At 39.2% G+C, this 15,225-nt stretch overlaps 1 protein-coding gene across 1 annotated transcript; it reads right to left on the bottom strand.

The window, feature by feature from the left end:
- Positions 1–616: 616 nt before the first annotated feature.
- Positions 617–7,095, bottom strand: foxn1 (forkhead box N1). Its single transcript, XM_067595780.1, has 8 exons — positions 6,976–7,095; positions 5,355–5,678; positions 5,126–5,221; positions 4,852–4,982; positions 4,442–4,538; positions 1,849–2,056; positions 1,246–1,701; positions 617–1,057 (listed from the first exon to the last, which is right to left on the bottom strand). Exons 1-8 carry the CDS (start codon positions 7,093–7,095, stop codon positions 744–746), a joined length of 1,746 nt encoding a protein of 581 aa, XP_067451881.1. The 3' UTR covers positions 617–743.
- Between the last annotated feature and the right edge of the window lie 8,130 nt (positions 7,096–15,225).

A 15,225-nucleotide genomic window follows, 5' to 3' on the forward strand; every position in this document is an offset into this window, starting at 1 on the left:
AATAGTTACAAAGCTATCCTTTATATATTACTATTATATTACATATTTACTGTAATTGAAATGTTGTTCAGGCAGAATTTGCAATTATTTTGATGGTGATTCAGTAAAGGAAGCGACTAAATAAACCTGTTAACTGATTCATATTTAATTTGGTAGAGAGGAATACAGATTTGCTACTGAGTAAATCAACCATTCAATTAATGCTGTAGATCAAATTTAAAAAATATGGTTCCTTAAAGGTTAAGTCGCCAACCATGACTTGCAACATCTGCAGTTAAAGTCTGGATGGGGACCTTTATTGCTGTCATCTCTGTACTGTCACTTTCTATTAAAGGCATAAAAATGCCAAGAAATATTAAAATAAGGATTCACAAATAACAAAATAACCAGTAAAAAATTTAAAATTACTTAGAAATACATTCATTAATACCAAAATGATGAGAAATTTGTTAATCAATTTCACAATATAGTTTTTAAAAAGAAAACAAATTAATGTTGTAACAAAAGATACAACAAGCTCTATTCATTGGCTAACAGTAGTTGGTGCAACTTGTGAATTGCTTTATAAGCAGCTACAAGGCTCTCTAGTTCCTCCAGTCTGTCACTCAATGGTAAACTCAAGTTTGGGGGTTAAATATCCACCAAGCTAATACTGTAGCATTAAGCTGCTTGCTACAGCATCACCCATTCAGGCGACAAAATTATTATTATTAAAGATCAGGGGAAGATGAAGGTGAAGCTCTTTATATTAAGGAGATAGATGTACAGGAGGTCACATACCCTGCCAGACTCTCCACCCCTGAATAAACCACAGGATGCAGCCCATTCAAACAGCCATGCTGCTCAAAGATGTGTCCCGTGTCCTCATACTCGTACTCAGCTTTACATCGACCAATAGTAGCCACCTCTGAGGTCAGACTGACAGGCGGCATGACCTGTAGACAGCTGGTATGGACGTTGGGATCCTGCAGGGAAGAGGTCGTGGACGGGATTGTGGTGCTAACAACTTGTGAATCTGACACCAGGCTGTCTTGCTGTAATTCCTCCCACAAATTACCTGGGGAAAAAGAGGGAAAACATCAGATGTAATGTGGAGGGCATCTGCTTCCTTTTCTAAATTGATCCCCCTTTTACAGGAATTTAAATCTGAACTTGAAATGTTCCTGAATGAAATGATTGTACAGGTTTAATTGGGAGGGAATGAGAGTGAAAGTAAATGTTTGGCTTTCTCCAGCACTGTCCTACCTTGCAGCGGTAGGTCAGTCAGGCTGGGGTTGAGCATGTCGATGTCATAACGGGCGTCCCCCTCCAACAGCAAGTCCTGCATGCTCCTTGGGCCAATGCAGTACTCGCCCTGCAGGGCAGCATCGTATACTGGTGGCATCCTCCCAGCCATGGGTGAGTTCAGGCTTCCAGTGGCTGATGGGATGCCTGCTGCAGGCTGCTGTCCGCAGGGTGAGTACAGGGCAAATGAGTTGCTGGGGTGGGCGGCGGCGGCAGGGGGAAGATAGCATGGCTGCTGTGAGGGAGGAGGAATATGGGAATACTGTGGACGCCGGATGGATCCAAGCTGTGTTGAGGTGCAAGATGATGAGGTGGTGCCGTAAATAGGTGCAGGTCTGGAGCACAGAGCTGGGTTGATGTAAGGTGGCAAAGACCTGAGCTTGTTCGGTCTTGCCCCCAATAGACGATCCAGGTCCTCTGCATAAAAAGTGAAACATTTTTCAAAAATAAATTACAATTATGTGCTTTCAAGGTCTGAATCAGTACAATGTTACACTCCAGGCTCCTTTGCTAATCTCCCTTTCTTTCAGTGGCAATGTCTTTCAAGATGGTTAGAGGACCCACCTGGTCTCGCCATGCTCCTGCGAACAGTGACTGGGTCCTTGCGGCGCCATTTGTGCAGCTCCTCCTGCATCTTCTCCACCTTGGCTGGATTGAGAGCCCACAGACAGCCTTTGCGGGACGAGTTTCCATTTTTGTTCTCCACCTTCTCAAAGCATTTGTTCAGGGAGAGGTTGTGCCGCACAGAGTTCTTCCATCCGTCAGGAGCCGTCTAAAAAAACAGAGATGCAGAAGATGAAGAAGAGACGGTTTAAAGCACATAAGGCCATGTCATGTTACGGTACAAGAGGAAAAGTAAGGAGCACACATGACTAGGGCTGCAACTAATCATTATGTTTGTTACAATTAATTTGCCGATTATTTCTCTATTAATGAATTTCTTTATTGCCTTTATTGGTAGAGAAAAAATCAGGAAACATGAAAGAGCAAAGGAGGGGTGATGCAGCAATGACAGCCGATTGGAATTTAACCAAGAATGATGCAAATAAAAATGTCAGAAAATAGTGAAAAATGTCAATCAAAATCTCCCAGTGACCCCCCTTAAAACAGTCTGTTTTGTCCAAACAAGAGTTCAAAACCCAAAGACATTCAACGATTTCAGTCAGGATAATCTCGTCAAGGCTCTAACTGTTTATTGCAACAATAGACAACTTAGTTTGGTGGTGTGTCGCTCCTCATGTACAGTAATGAACATAAACACGTATTAAAAGAAACAATCAGAGGTTATGTACAACAGAAAAGCAGCAAATTGTTATATTTGTGAAGCTGGAGCCAGTGAATGTCTGGCATTTTACCTGTCTTGAAAAATGATTACTTCATATTTATTATCAAAAGTTAGTCATTGCCAATTTATTTTCTGTCGATCGACTAATTGATTAATTATTTTGGCTCTACATGTGATGTTTAGCTCCTTTTGATAAGTGAAAAGTAGCCAAGAATAATTGAAAAGTTAACCATTATTATTTGTGACTCCCATCATAAAAGAATACTGAACTTCTTAGTTTTAACTAATTATGCTCCAATGTTTTATTCTGGCTTGGCATTGACTCACTCCAAGACATCCAGATTAACTGGAGCTCTCACCTACTACCTGACCATGTTTCAGTGTATATGTATATGTTTCAAATTGAACATTCTTGCCCAAATATTACATGAGCGTTGTTACAAATTCACTGCAATCTGTAGGGATCAAAGCAGGAGCCCATCCCTAAAGATCTTGTCAATATTGAGAAAGTATTTTGATTTATCAAAAAAGAAAAATCCCAGCTTTTTGCAAATACACCTGACTCTCTATTACTTATCATCTGTCTCATGTATTTTCTGGCCCTGCAGCATGTGTTAAATGTGACAGGCAGCTGTTTGGAAAGCAGCCATCTATAAGGGGCCTTCTTGAAAATGAAAAGTCAAAAAGTCTTTGAGCTCTTTCCAAAGTCTGAACTTCTATGATTTGTGACAGTCCAGGGTTCAAACAGAGGTCCAAACCTGCAGCTGCTTCATTTAAGCAAGATTTAAGCACAGGGGCATGAATTTATAAATGTGAATTTCTCACCAAAATCAAAAATTTACATATTATCTTCCTTCTTAATTTCACTTATCAGATTTTATTCTCTGAGTGGTGAAACATTTGTACAATCTTCCTACCTACACTCAAACACACTGCCTGTATTAAACAGATCCAAAACATCATCTCATTTTACTTCCATGCCAGCTTCATGCCTTAACAGATTACCACCCAGCTGGTCCAGAGCCAACATGCTGCAGGTGGAACTCACTGCTCCTTGCAGTGTTTCATTAATCATTACAGGGATGCTGTAGTGAGTGATTCATGTCAGCTACAACACAGATGTGGTGGATGATCTTTTGCTTTCAACAAAACACATGCCAAACTTGATCAAACATCTGATCAACCTGATCAACATTAAAACAAAATGTTCTAATCTTACAATATGCAAAACATTTGCTATATATCTGCTTAAGTTGCCCCAGTGCCTCCACTGGTGCTCTGAGATAGCAGGTTAAGAAAAGGAGAAAGGAGACAAACTAAACATCTTCAAGGAGGCAATTCCCTGAATGAATCAGCCAAAACATTTCCTGCACTCTCCTCAGTGAGTGTAGGAAAGACTGTCAAAAGATTGTCAAAAATACTAAAGGTTCAAAACTAAATTAGAGCCAACACCTTAATCTCCATAAAAGAGTCAGTCAGCCAATTCTAATAAAAGTAACAGCTGAAATAATAATCAGTTTCATCACAATCGGTCTGCAAAAACATGGCTCCAAGCTTAATGCCATCAACCTGCAACCAAGAAGACTCAAAAAGATGAGCAGTAAAAGCAGCATCTACAGACTAACACACAGATATTACAGTGACCAGTCATACTTGTTCAGGAGTTTTGGAAGAGGTGCAACTACAGGAGAAAAAGGTTTGCAAAAATCTCTGTAAAAACTATGCCAAGAAACACAAAATCTATGGACTAATTGTGGTACAACAAGTGTTAGGGTTCAGGTTTTTTCAGCTCTGCTTGTGCTACTGAGGAGCATAAGATTTGTCTCTTTGGTTAAATTCAGTATGTGAAGAAGAAAACGTGAACTGTTGTACCTTGAAATAGGGAAAATGTTCAGTCATGAAGCTGTAGATCTCGCTGACGGGCAGACTTCCTGATTTGCTGTTTTTCAGAGCCATGAAGATCAGAATGCTGCAGTCACAAAAGAGACATTAATATTATAATGTATAAAACAACTAATATTTAATATTAGTTGTTTTATACATTATATGTGGCACAAACAAGATACATAAATTTGAGAAATTAGTTTTATCCAGAGATAACAAAGAACACAGAGTATAGTTCCCACATACATTTTGATTGTTTGCACTTCTTGTTATTGCCATGTCAGACTATTAGTATACTATTTTGAGTATTTCTAATTAAAATAATATTAGGACGGAACAAGGTTTTCAGTGAGGCAATAAAAAAGTGAATGAACGGCAGACAACAGATGTAATGTTACCTGTATGAGTAAATGGGCTTCGGGAAAAGGGAATTTGTGGGACTCTCCTTTTGTGTTTGAGTGGAAAGACTTTGCAGAGAATATTTTGAGCTGTTGGACTGGTTATTATTAGGGTACAATCTAGATGAGACCTGTACAGAACACACACACACAAAAATAATGACCTGAAAGGCGATGAAACAAAACCATACAATATTTTCCTTCATTTCCGTAGCTTGTTTCAATTACCTTCATATCCAACATACTGCATGACTCAACCAACACACTCACTCACCTGTTGGAGAGGGCTCGATGAGCTGTAGGATGGATAACTTTGAGACTGGAAGCAGGAAGGCTCCACAGGCACAGCTGGCAGGTCTGGGTACAAACACTGAAAAATAGTATGATAGTCAATCTTAAGGATTTGATAAACCAACCTACTGATATCCAGCTGTTGTATTTTTGACACACAAGCCTGGAATACTTAAATGAGGATTAAATGAGAGCACCATAAGTCTAGAGACCTGAATGTTGCCATTGTTTTGGTCCCAGGATGTTGGCACCTCACTACTGGAGCTGTGTGTAAGAGTGTCAGGGCTGCAGACCTCCTGCAGGCAGCTGAAGGGAGACGAGCACTGTTGGAGGCAACCTGCAGTCATCACTGCGCTGTCACTGAAATGTCGCCGGTACAGATGGAAATGACTGTCAGAGTCAACAGGGCCTTGTCCTGATTCTGACCCTGAACTGACGGTCCCATCAATGCTGTGCCTCCTGTTCATAGCCGCAGTCCTCAAGATGAAGGCGTTGCTCTCTTGCTGGGTGAAGCAGACATCGTATCCATCCTTAATCTGTGGTGTGATCATCAACAGGGTAGATACAGATCATTAAAAACTGTGACAGTGAAATTAAATTACTGTTCACAAACCCAGTAGGGCTGAGTTCCATGTGTAAATCTCCACACTCAGTTTTTAGACAAGGAAGAAAAGATGGTGCCAACATGCTGCATGGGAATCCCCTTAGGTCATTAGTGGAAAACCTGCCCTCTCAGTAAATAAAGCACAGAGAATGTCTCCACTTTTCAAATTGATTCTTATTCACAATGCATTCATTTATTTATGCATTTAATTTGACTGTGGTGTGCAGAACCTCTGATGGGTTAAAAAAAAAAAAAAAAAAGTGCAGATTGAAGCACCCAGATTGATGCTTTTTCATTTTATTTGCTGAGCGTTAGATGGTACATAAAGACCGGACAAAGTGGGAAAAAGCTAGCCTGGCTCTGATCAAAGGTGCTGAAATCTGCCAACCAGTGCAAGTCACTGCACCTGGCCAAGAAATACTCATATAATGGGCACATAATCCCTGTAAAATCAAAAACTCATTTTTACACTTCGTATTTTGTGTGGATTAAACAAAAGAGGTATAATGTGCTGATTAGTGAGCTTTAGAGGTGCCATTAGGTGGATTTTGTTACCTTTGAATGGAGCCAGGCTAGCTGTTTCCCCGTTTTCAGTCTTTGTGCTATGCTAAGCTAACCAACTGCTGGCAGTAGCTTCATTTTTATCCTACAGACATGAGAGTGGGATCAATCTTCTCATTTAAGTGTCAGCAAAAAAGCGAATAAGCATATTTCTTAAAATACCCAACTATTCCTTTAAAAGTTTATTAAACACTGCATGTTCCCAATGTGTAATCAATTTGCCTTAAAAAGAAATACTGATCAATAGCAGGATAAAACATTTGTCTTTGGGACATACTGGCACTGTAAAAGTTTTCTGTCCTTGTTTTAATCCACAAACACTCAATAAGCAGTAAGAGAAGTCAGAACAGTTTTTTCTATTTCCAGTGTCACACAGAAGAGCAAGTATATCCAGCTGCAGCCGCAGCACAAACGTGCAGTATCGAAACAACACACTCACTTTACTACATGACACACCCACTTGGTTAGGTTTAGGCATGAGGAGGGAGATGGTTAGGGTTAGGGTTAGGGGTCGGGGGGACATGCCCTTAGGGTGAAAACATCTGGGGGGGTGTCTTATAGTAAAGTGTGTGTGTCATGTAGGGTTAAGGTGAGTCTGCGAGGCTGCAGCCAGACCCGTCTTCAGAGGAGGCTGTTTCAAGTGAAAACAGCCTGAGGCTGATCAGTACCTGTGATTCTGCCATCTGCTGGCAGGAGGGCCCACGGGGCTCACAGGTGTGTAGGTTGGCCTGAGGGGTTGATGTTTGAGACTTGCCACTGCGTGGGGAAAATCTCGAGGAGTCTGACATTCTGCACCAAGATCTGCTCCTGTGAAGAGATTTTTTAAAAAGCAGGCTAAATTTGAGATATCCTTTATCTTTTGGTCCAATTTGATCAAACAAACTGAGGTGTGTCGACATAATTTGCAGCAGATGACATGTTCTACTTATCTGAATCATGAGCAGCATAAATGTAAAGTGAATGTTGCATGAAGCTGGTAAGGTATAACATCAGATAAGGGAGGAAACTGGCAAAACATATTTTTCTATTCTACTTCAGATTTATACAGCTGTTTACATGACAGGAAGCAATTCTGATTTGTTTTGAGGAAGCACTTCTTGTCACTGATCCTTTGAGATCATATCTACTGAGTCATTATTCTACTGTGAATCTGTGAGATACAGTATACTGTGTCCTCTGACAGCATGAGCCAGCATATTAAAACACCAAAGTTTGACACCAGTGACAGGGGTTTATCTGGCCAAGTGTAAAGAAGGGTTATCTGATCCCAGCGGAGGTGAGAGACACGTGGCCCAGGTTCCAGTAAAGGTAACCTCAACCCCGACATAAACCAAGCTCATTAAAACTGCCAACAAACCATGGCTGTTAGGTCATGTAAAGCCAAATAATGCTGAGGCAGACAATCAGCCTCTCTTGACGTGTGTGTGTGTGTGTGTGTGTGTGTGTGTGTGTGTGTGTGTGTGTGTGTGTGTGTGTGTGTGTGTGTGTGTGAGTGAGAGACAGAGAGAAGTAGCAATCATAGCTCTTTCTGTTAAGATGAGAGGAGGCTTTAAGGTGAAAGCTGAGAGATTGCCTTTTCACCACTGTGGCAACAAATCCTCTCATCTGCTTGACAGACACACTGACACCAGCCAGAACGGATGCACTTAGAGTGAAGTGAAGTAGAAACTTCAGCAGCGGTGATAGTCCGTGTGAAGCTTTCTCATCATTAAGACCAAAAAGAAACTGTATTCACCAAAGGTTCAAATAAGCTTTGTGTTAGTATTTTGCATCCTTGTATTACTTTTCATTCGTTTTTTATTTGCAGCCTTATAAAAACGAGGATTTCTGAAAACGATTAGTGCCTTTGGTGCTGTATAAACAATGTACGATGTTCCACTTTACATTCCTTTACGTACAGTAAAATATACACTTGTGGCACCTTTGATACATCACTGTGTGAAAAAAAAGTTTCATAATGATCTTATTATCTCTGTTGGATCTTGGCTGGTTTCTGCTCTCAGCAGTTACACTGTTTGATTGATACGACTAACAATATACACTTTCATCAATCATGTAATTAGCAAGATTGTTTTCCGTAGTTGTTCTTGTCTGCATCGGGACCTTTAAATTGGTCATATTAAAATAATCTCAAACAATCTCAGAGAATGTAATTACAAATTACACTTACAAATTACTTTTCTCATTTTGGCAAATATGCAATATTTCATTGAAAAGAGAATGACTCTGCTAATGTATTCTTGTCATTTCAAAATACTGATTATCAGCAACTTCAGTTCAATTTCAGAATTTGTCTCTGCCTTTAACATGCGTGTAGATTGAATCCATGCATAATCATTGTTTGCACATCAGAGAAGATAATTGTATTACCGTTTGATTTAATGGTTGCTAAGCAGCAGAAGAGCTATGGCATGATTGACACTCTATTATATAACTCTTTTCAGATGTGTCAACAGTATTCTCAGGTCCTCCTACAGTTACACAATAACATCCCATATGCAGATCTTAGTTTTCTGTTTGTTTTCCGTTTGAGTGAGAGTTACTGCCAAAGGCTTGGATAAAAGTCAAAAAGTGAAACTCAACAGGTTGTAGACAAGACAGTGCAGCTGTTTAGAACTGAGAGAAGTGATCAATGTTAAACCGATTTTACAGTCAGCAGGTCTATGAAGGTGCAGCCTCAGTGAAACTACACTAAGCTTCACAATATCAGAGTAATTGATAGTTTGGGATGGCATTTTACAATCATTGCTGATGTTCAAACTGGAAGTAATCACAACACTGTGAAACTTCTATTAGTGAAACAGATGAGAAACTGTGTATATTAGACCAATGTGCCATTGTTCTAATCTTTTCTCCAATGTGCAGGTTAAATAAATACCCAGCATTGTAACATGTTGATTCTCAGTAGGCTTTTTATTTTTGACACTTTCACATTACTTATAGTAATTTGGTTCTGTTTTTATATCACAAATACGGTTAATGGAGCTCTAAATATTGGAGCGTTGATGTATAGAATAAGTATTGACTTAGTAGATTTACTCAAGGACTCTGTTTACTACTACTTTCCATTTTATACTATTTTACACTTTTACTTCACTACATTTCAGAAGGAAATATTCTACTTTTTATTCCACTATATTTATTTGACAGTAACTAGTTACTTTACAGATTAGTACGATGCATTTTTATACGTTCATACCCATATATAATACATATAAATATATAACGTAGTTAAAATTAATCAAATAATATAATATACTATAATATAACTCTGCTGCATAATGAGTACTTTTACTTTTACTTGAGTACATTTTAATGATAAAACTTATGTATTCTGTGGCTTAGGCTCAGGAGGTAGAGCGGGTCATCCACTAGTCAAAAGATTGAACCCAGAATCGCTGCCGATGGTTGCGCCAGCACCCTGCGTGCCACCATCGGTGTGTGAGTGTGAATGGGTGAGTGAGCAGCAAGAAAAACATTGTAAAGTGCTTTGGATAAAAGTGCTATATAAATGCAGCCATTTACCCTTTTTTACCATTTAATTTGAGTCCAGGACCTTTAGTTGTGACATTTTATTATTATTAACATTGTGGTTAATTAAAGCATTCCCAGGGCATCTGTAATTAGCATGTTTCTAACATTAAACATTTTTTGACTCTATAATCTAGTCTTGTTTTTTATGTATTGTAAAAAACTCAAAGGTATCAGTTAGCGGCAGCTTCAGTAAAAGAATATCAGAGCTTGTCTCTGTCTTTTTGTCAACCCCTATGTAATTACTTTTTGCACATGAAGAAGATAATGTATTAACAGATGCTGTATTACAAACTCTGCCTGGGTGCTTCATTCTGTAAAATGCACCTAAAAGAGAACAGTGCCCCCCAAACCACCCCTTCAACTCCCAACGCCCTAACTGTAAAATGTCACATGTACCAACAATATTCCGTCTTGCTGCCCTCATTCAGGCAACGTGATGAATTCCTAATATGCAAATCATTTTGATATGCCAGCGGCGGTGCCAATTACCATTGGCGAAACAACACAAGAAAGCATGTTGTTTATAACTGCAAATCTTATCTTTTTGGTTTGGATCAAATCACAAAAGCATGTCGGTTTGACTCACAGGCAAAAGCTGGAAGTTGGAAAGACAACATTATCGATTTTCATTAAAAGCTGACAAATGATGTTTTGTGTTCTGCTTATTTTATGATCAAATCTGAGATATGATTGAAAATGACTAATTAAAAGATGACAAGTAAACATTGTTAATTTTAGTGGGAAAAACTTTTGCTGTGTGTTCAATAAATCCTCCTTTAAATCATATATTACTTATCCTGTGAACCAGGTACAACGCATCTCATAACATTATTTGGATCAGACTATCTATCAGGTTAAATTTGATGAAAATTTGAATTTATCACCCTGTTTTGGAGGTGATGTTGCAGCTCCATTGCTCCATTATTTAACCATCATGGATTCAAGACATGCGCAATTTTGACAAAAATTAAGCACATGTGTACACACTCAAAAGATCTTTACATATATATATGAATGAATGAATATATGAAATCCACAAAAGAAAAAGGAGTAAATGCTTCCAAAACAAAACATTATGTGATACTGACAATAAAATGCTACAGAAAAAGGGGTTATTGATATATTCTTGTTGGTTGTTTTTTTTTTAATTTTTTAAATTTTTATTTGTTCAATTAACTTCCAAACTAATTCAAAAGTTTTCTTACTAAACCAACACTAGTGCACTTCCCCCAAGGAGCATGTCTCATCAGTGTCTGTCTGTCAGCTCTACAATGCAGTTCTCCCCATGGGCTAAGATTAACACCGCTGGGCTGATTATTTTTGATGCCAATGGTTGTCAGAGGACAAGCTTTAATATATTTGTTCATTTCAAGCCTAATTACCTAGATTATATATTGGCAGACATGTTTTGCCCATAGTGTTGACATAAGAAAGGTGTCGCTCAGAGATCAGAAAGATTCAACAGCACTCCACATCTACAGCACTGCCATTACTACAGCACTGCAACACTTCTCTCAATTACTGCTTAGTTACTATATACAGTAAACCTGGGGGAAAAGACTATAAATCAAATACTGCTATACATGATTGCTGTATAAATTGGTGCAGCAGCCCATTTAAACACAAGCATTCAAACATTTGAAAACTGTCAAACAAACTCACCCAACCTTTGAACTCCGTTACAGTTCCCCCGTCTGTCTCCTCTTTGTGGGTTTAAAGTTTCAGTCAGATTTTACCTCTCAGACCTGTCCACATCTTAAGCCCATTTCCCACTTGTAGCTGTGCAGCTCAAACCCAATTCACCCCGTCAGAGTGGCACGTCGATTAGATTGACTGTCTAAATTTGTATTGAAGTGGTTGATGGGCTGGTTTCAGATTTTGGCAGCTCAGAATATCATCCTCATTCTGTGAATGCGTGTGTGTGTGTGTGTGTGTGTGTGTGTATGTGTGTGTGTGTGTGTGTGTGTGTGTGTGTGTGTGTGTGTGTGTGTGTGTGTGTTTGGCACTCGTCCAGGCTAACCCAGCAATAAGATACACAGTAATAAAAACCTGCTGCAACAGGTTCCAAAAGATCTATTGGTGCAGTCATTGGCAGCTGGCAGCACTCTCTTCCTCCTTCCATCAGTGTTTCTTTGCCTGACTGAATGGTTATTTGTCTGAATGGGACATGAGATACACTCCAGATCACAACCAGGGGCAAAAAGCAGGCACCGTGCCCTGGTTTCTGAGCTCCCTCACAGTAAAGGCTATCTTAATGTGATTTCATTCCATTTACCTGTGGGCGCGTTGAACAAACAAGCACAATTAAACACAGGCAGGATCAGAACACACACATCGTTACAAATGCACCAAAAATCCCCGACTACTCTGGTAAACAGAAGCAATCAATCTGGAAGTTTCAGTTTCTGATGCAACCAATAGGAGTTCAATGTCAGACATACCCATCAATCAGCCTGTTGTGGTCCACAGGGTGTGAAGTCAGATTCATCAGACTAGTCAGACTAATCTCAGAACCATCCTCTCTGAAACTTTTACAGTGACAGTGTGAGGCGCAAAGAGAGCAAGAGAAATCAAGGAGAAAGTGAGAGAGGGAGAGGGAGTAGAGGTATGTCAATACAGGTAGATTCCTATCCTATCCTCCCAATGAACCAGGAAAACAGCAGCGGCCTTAACTCATATACCTTGAACGAACCCTGTCCTCAGTGAGAGAATGACAGAGAGACAGAGGATTAATTACAGGTTGAATATACTCTTGTGTTACAGTGCAAGGCCTCTGCAGAGTGAAGCTACTGCCTAAGGCTCTTTCTGCCAAAGATGGAGTTCTTGAGGAGGGTATAATGTGGGAACAGATTCCAGGGGGCACATCAGTGAAAGTCTCATTGTCTTCCTAGAAATAATTGCTCCAGTGCTCAGGTGTTCTCAGTTGCAATATCATGTTTTGCAGAACATGTTATTGATTTTTTTAAATTTCAAAAGCAACAAAGCTGTGTCTCTCTACCACCTTGATCACCACCAGTTAGTCTTTTTAAGTCCTGAATTCGAGGAACCAGGACTCTAATGAACCAGACTGATATTTCTTGATGTCACTGTCCACTCACAGTGGATATGCCCGTTTTCAGTGTGATTCAAGAATGATACATTGCCTAAAACCTTAGTCAAAAACAAAGAAATATATCACAACTTGCCTCTGTCAAGTCATAATACCACTTAATTTACTACTTTATAATTTCCTATATGCAAATCAGCATCTTGTTATTCAGGCCGAATCTAGACTTGCTCACTCAATATCAGTTTGGTTGTCTTGACACATTTATTGTCATCCTGGATCCTCTTCAAACCAGGTAAACTTCCAGAGAAACTGTTATTGTTGAAGATGAATCTATGCCAAGAAGTCATACACCTACAACTTCTCTGGTTACGCCCTTTTCAGTGATGTCAAAGCAGGGCTTTGACAGCTGTTGGAAAACACATGCTGGTTCTACATCCAGGCTAAAACCTTGGTGATCCCCTGATTTCTCCTCTAGTACCATCATCAGGTCTCAATTTCAACTCATCCAATACTTTGGATTTGTTACCAAGTACCTTAAAAACCAATGTACTTTGTGTTAAGTGCTAATTAACAAATGTCGGGGCGCCCTGGTGGCCTAGAGTTGGGGCTCTGAACATCTTCGGTTCACGTCCCGAAGTGTCCTTGGGCAAGACACAAAAGAAACCCAAATTTCTCCCAATGGTCAGGCCAGCACCTTGAATGGTAGCTCAGTGCCATCAGTGTGTGAGTGTGTGAATAGGTAAAGGAGAGTCAAATTTTAAACAGCTTTGGATAAAAGCGCTTTATAAATGTAGTTATTTATGATGCTGATAAGCAGCTGAAAATGGATGGAAGAATTGTCACTGATGTGTTTTTTTGAGACACTAAAAGTGCATTTACAGTCGCCTATATCAATGAGAGTAGAAACAGTATAACGCAATACAATTCAACACCAACACAAACTACAACCTAAGCCTCAACGCCTGTTGAATCAGCACCTCTCTAAAACTGTCCACCAAAACTTAACATTATCACCTTCTTGGAGGTTAATTGTCGTAGCAGGTTGCTTTTGTTTTAGATAAGTATGACTAATGAACGGGTAACTAAGTGTATGCAAATGTTGTGATGGTCAAAAACAAAGACATAAATCAGAACTTGTTGACAGGTTTCTGTCAATTAAAAAGTGACTCAAGCTGGTGACTCATATGACCCGGTGGAATCTAGACACTTACTCAACAACAGTTCGGTTGTCTTGACACATTAATTGTCATCCTGGATCCTTTTCAAAGCCAGAAAACTTCAAGGGAAACTATTTTGGTTGAAGAGGAATCTATGCCAAGAACTCATATAACTACCACTTCTCTGGTCATGCCAATTCAACACCAACACAAACTGCAACCTAAGCCTCATCACCTGTTGAATCAACACCTCAGTCCACAAAGACTTAACCATTATCACCTTCTTGGAGGCACAGAATTGTTGTATCAGGTTGCATTTGTTTTAGATAAGTGTACCTAATGAACTGGCAACTAACTAACTGTATAAAATATTCAACATTACATGTCATGATGCGACAGAATGTGCCCTACCCGGGATCTGGCAGGCAGTTTTTTAGGAGTGTGATTGATTGTTTTGTTCTCTTACAAACCAGACATTTCCTTTGACATAGCCCTCACACGAACTGACTTCAATAATTGTCTTCCCTGTAATTTAAAAGTATGAAGCAACATGTTGTGTGTGTTTCATAACAATTTTCATGATTTTCTCTAATAAAAAATATTTGCAAATGAGAAGATGAATGTTAGATAATGTTACAATATGAATCCATTTTTAATGTCATCAGAAACAAGAATTTATGAGTGTCTTTTGAAAACATTCAAAGTCCCTGAGGCAGCCAGATTTATCACTGAATACTTCTACTTTTTGGCTCAGGATGAGGTTATATAAATTCAGGGATTACTTGCCTTTACCAGTTATATTTCTCAATAAAATGTGCAGCTGTCTCCCAAAATGACTGCTCTCGGTTTGTTGTATTAACAATTACCATTTCATTACCGATACAGGTCCCTTATTAAGAACCTGTTCTAGAAATGGTAAATACAGTTAGGTGGTAAAGCTTTACAGGAAGCATGATAATTACAGAACATTATCTATAATTTACATCTCTCTGAGAGCAGGTCTTGCATATGGTGTGTACATGACATATGGTATGCTAATAAACCACCTGAGCAAACAGCAAGTCACAAAGCATAAACTGGGCCTGGACTTGTTATAAAACCTACTTACATTATGATTGGAAAAAGACCAAAAGTAATCAAAATAAGACAAGTAAGACAGAAGATATTATGACATAAAC

The sequence above is a fragment of the Thunnus thynnus genome, chromosome 7, assembly GCF_963924715.1.
Source record: "Thunnus thynnus chromosome 7, fThuThy2.1, whole genome shotgun sequence".
Taxonomy (NCBI): domain Eukaryota; kingdom Metazoa; phylum Chordata; class Actinopteri; order Scombriformes; family Scombridae; genus Thunnus; species Thunnus thynnus.

Bases quoted from the DNA above. Each gene is read 5' to 3' on its own strand.
- foxn1 (XM_067595780.1), bottom strand. From the start codon at position 7,095: ATGTCAGACTCCTCGAGATTTTCCCCACGCAGTGGCAAGTCTCAAACA. The intron at 5,679-6,975 runs GTACTGATCAGC...ATCACACCACAG, and splicing joins AGCAGATGGCAGAATCACAG to ATTAAGGATGGATACGATGT. The intron at 5,222-5,354 runs GTCTCTAGACTT...ACTATTTTTCAG, and splicing joins AAAACAATGGCAACATTCAG to TGTTTGTACCCAGACCTGCC.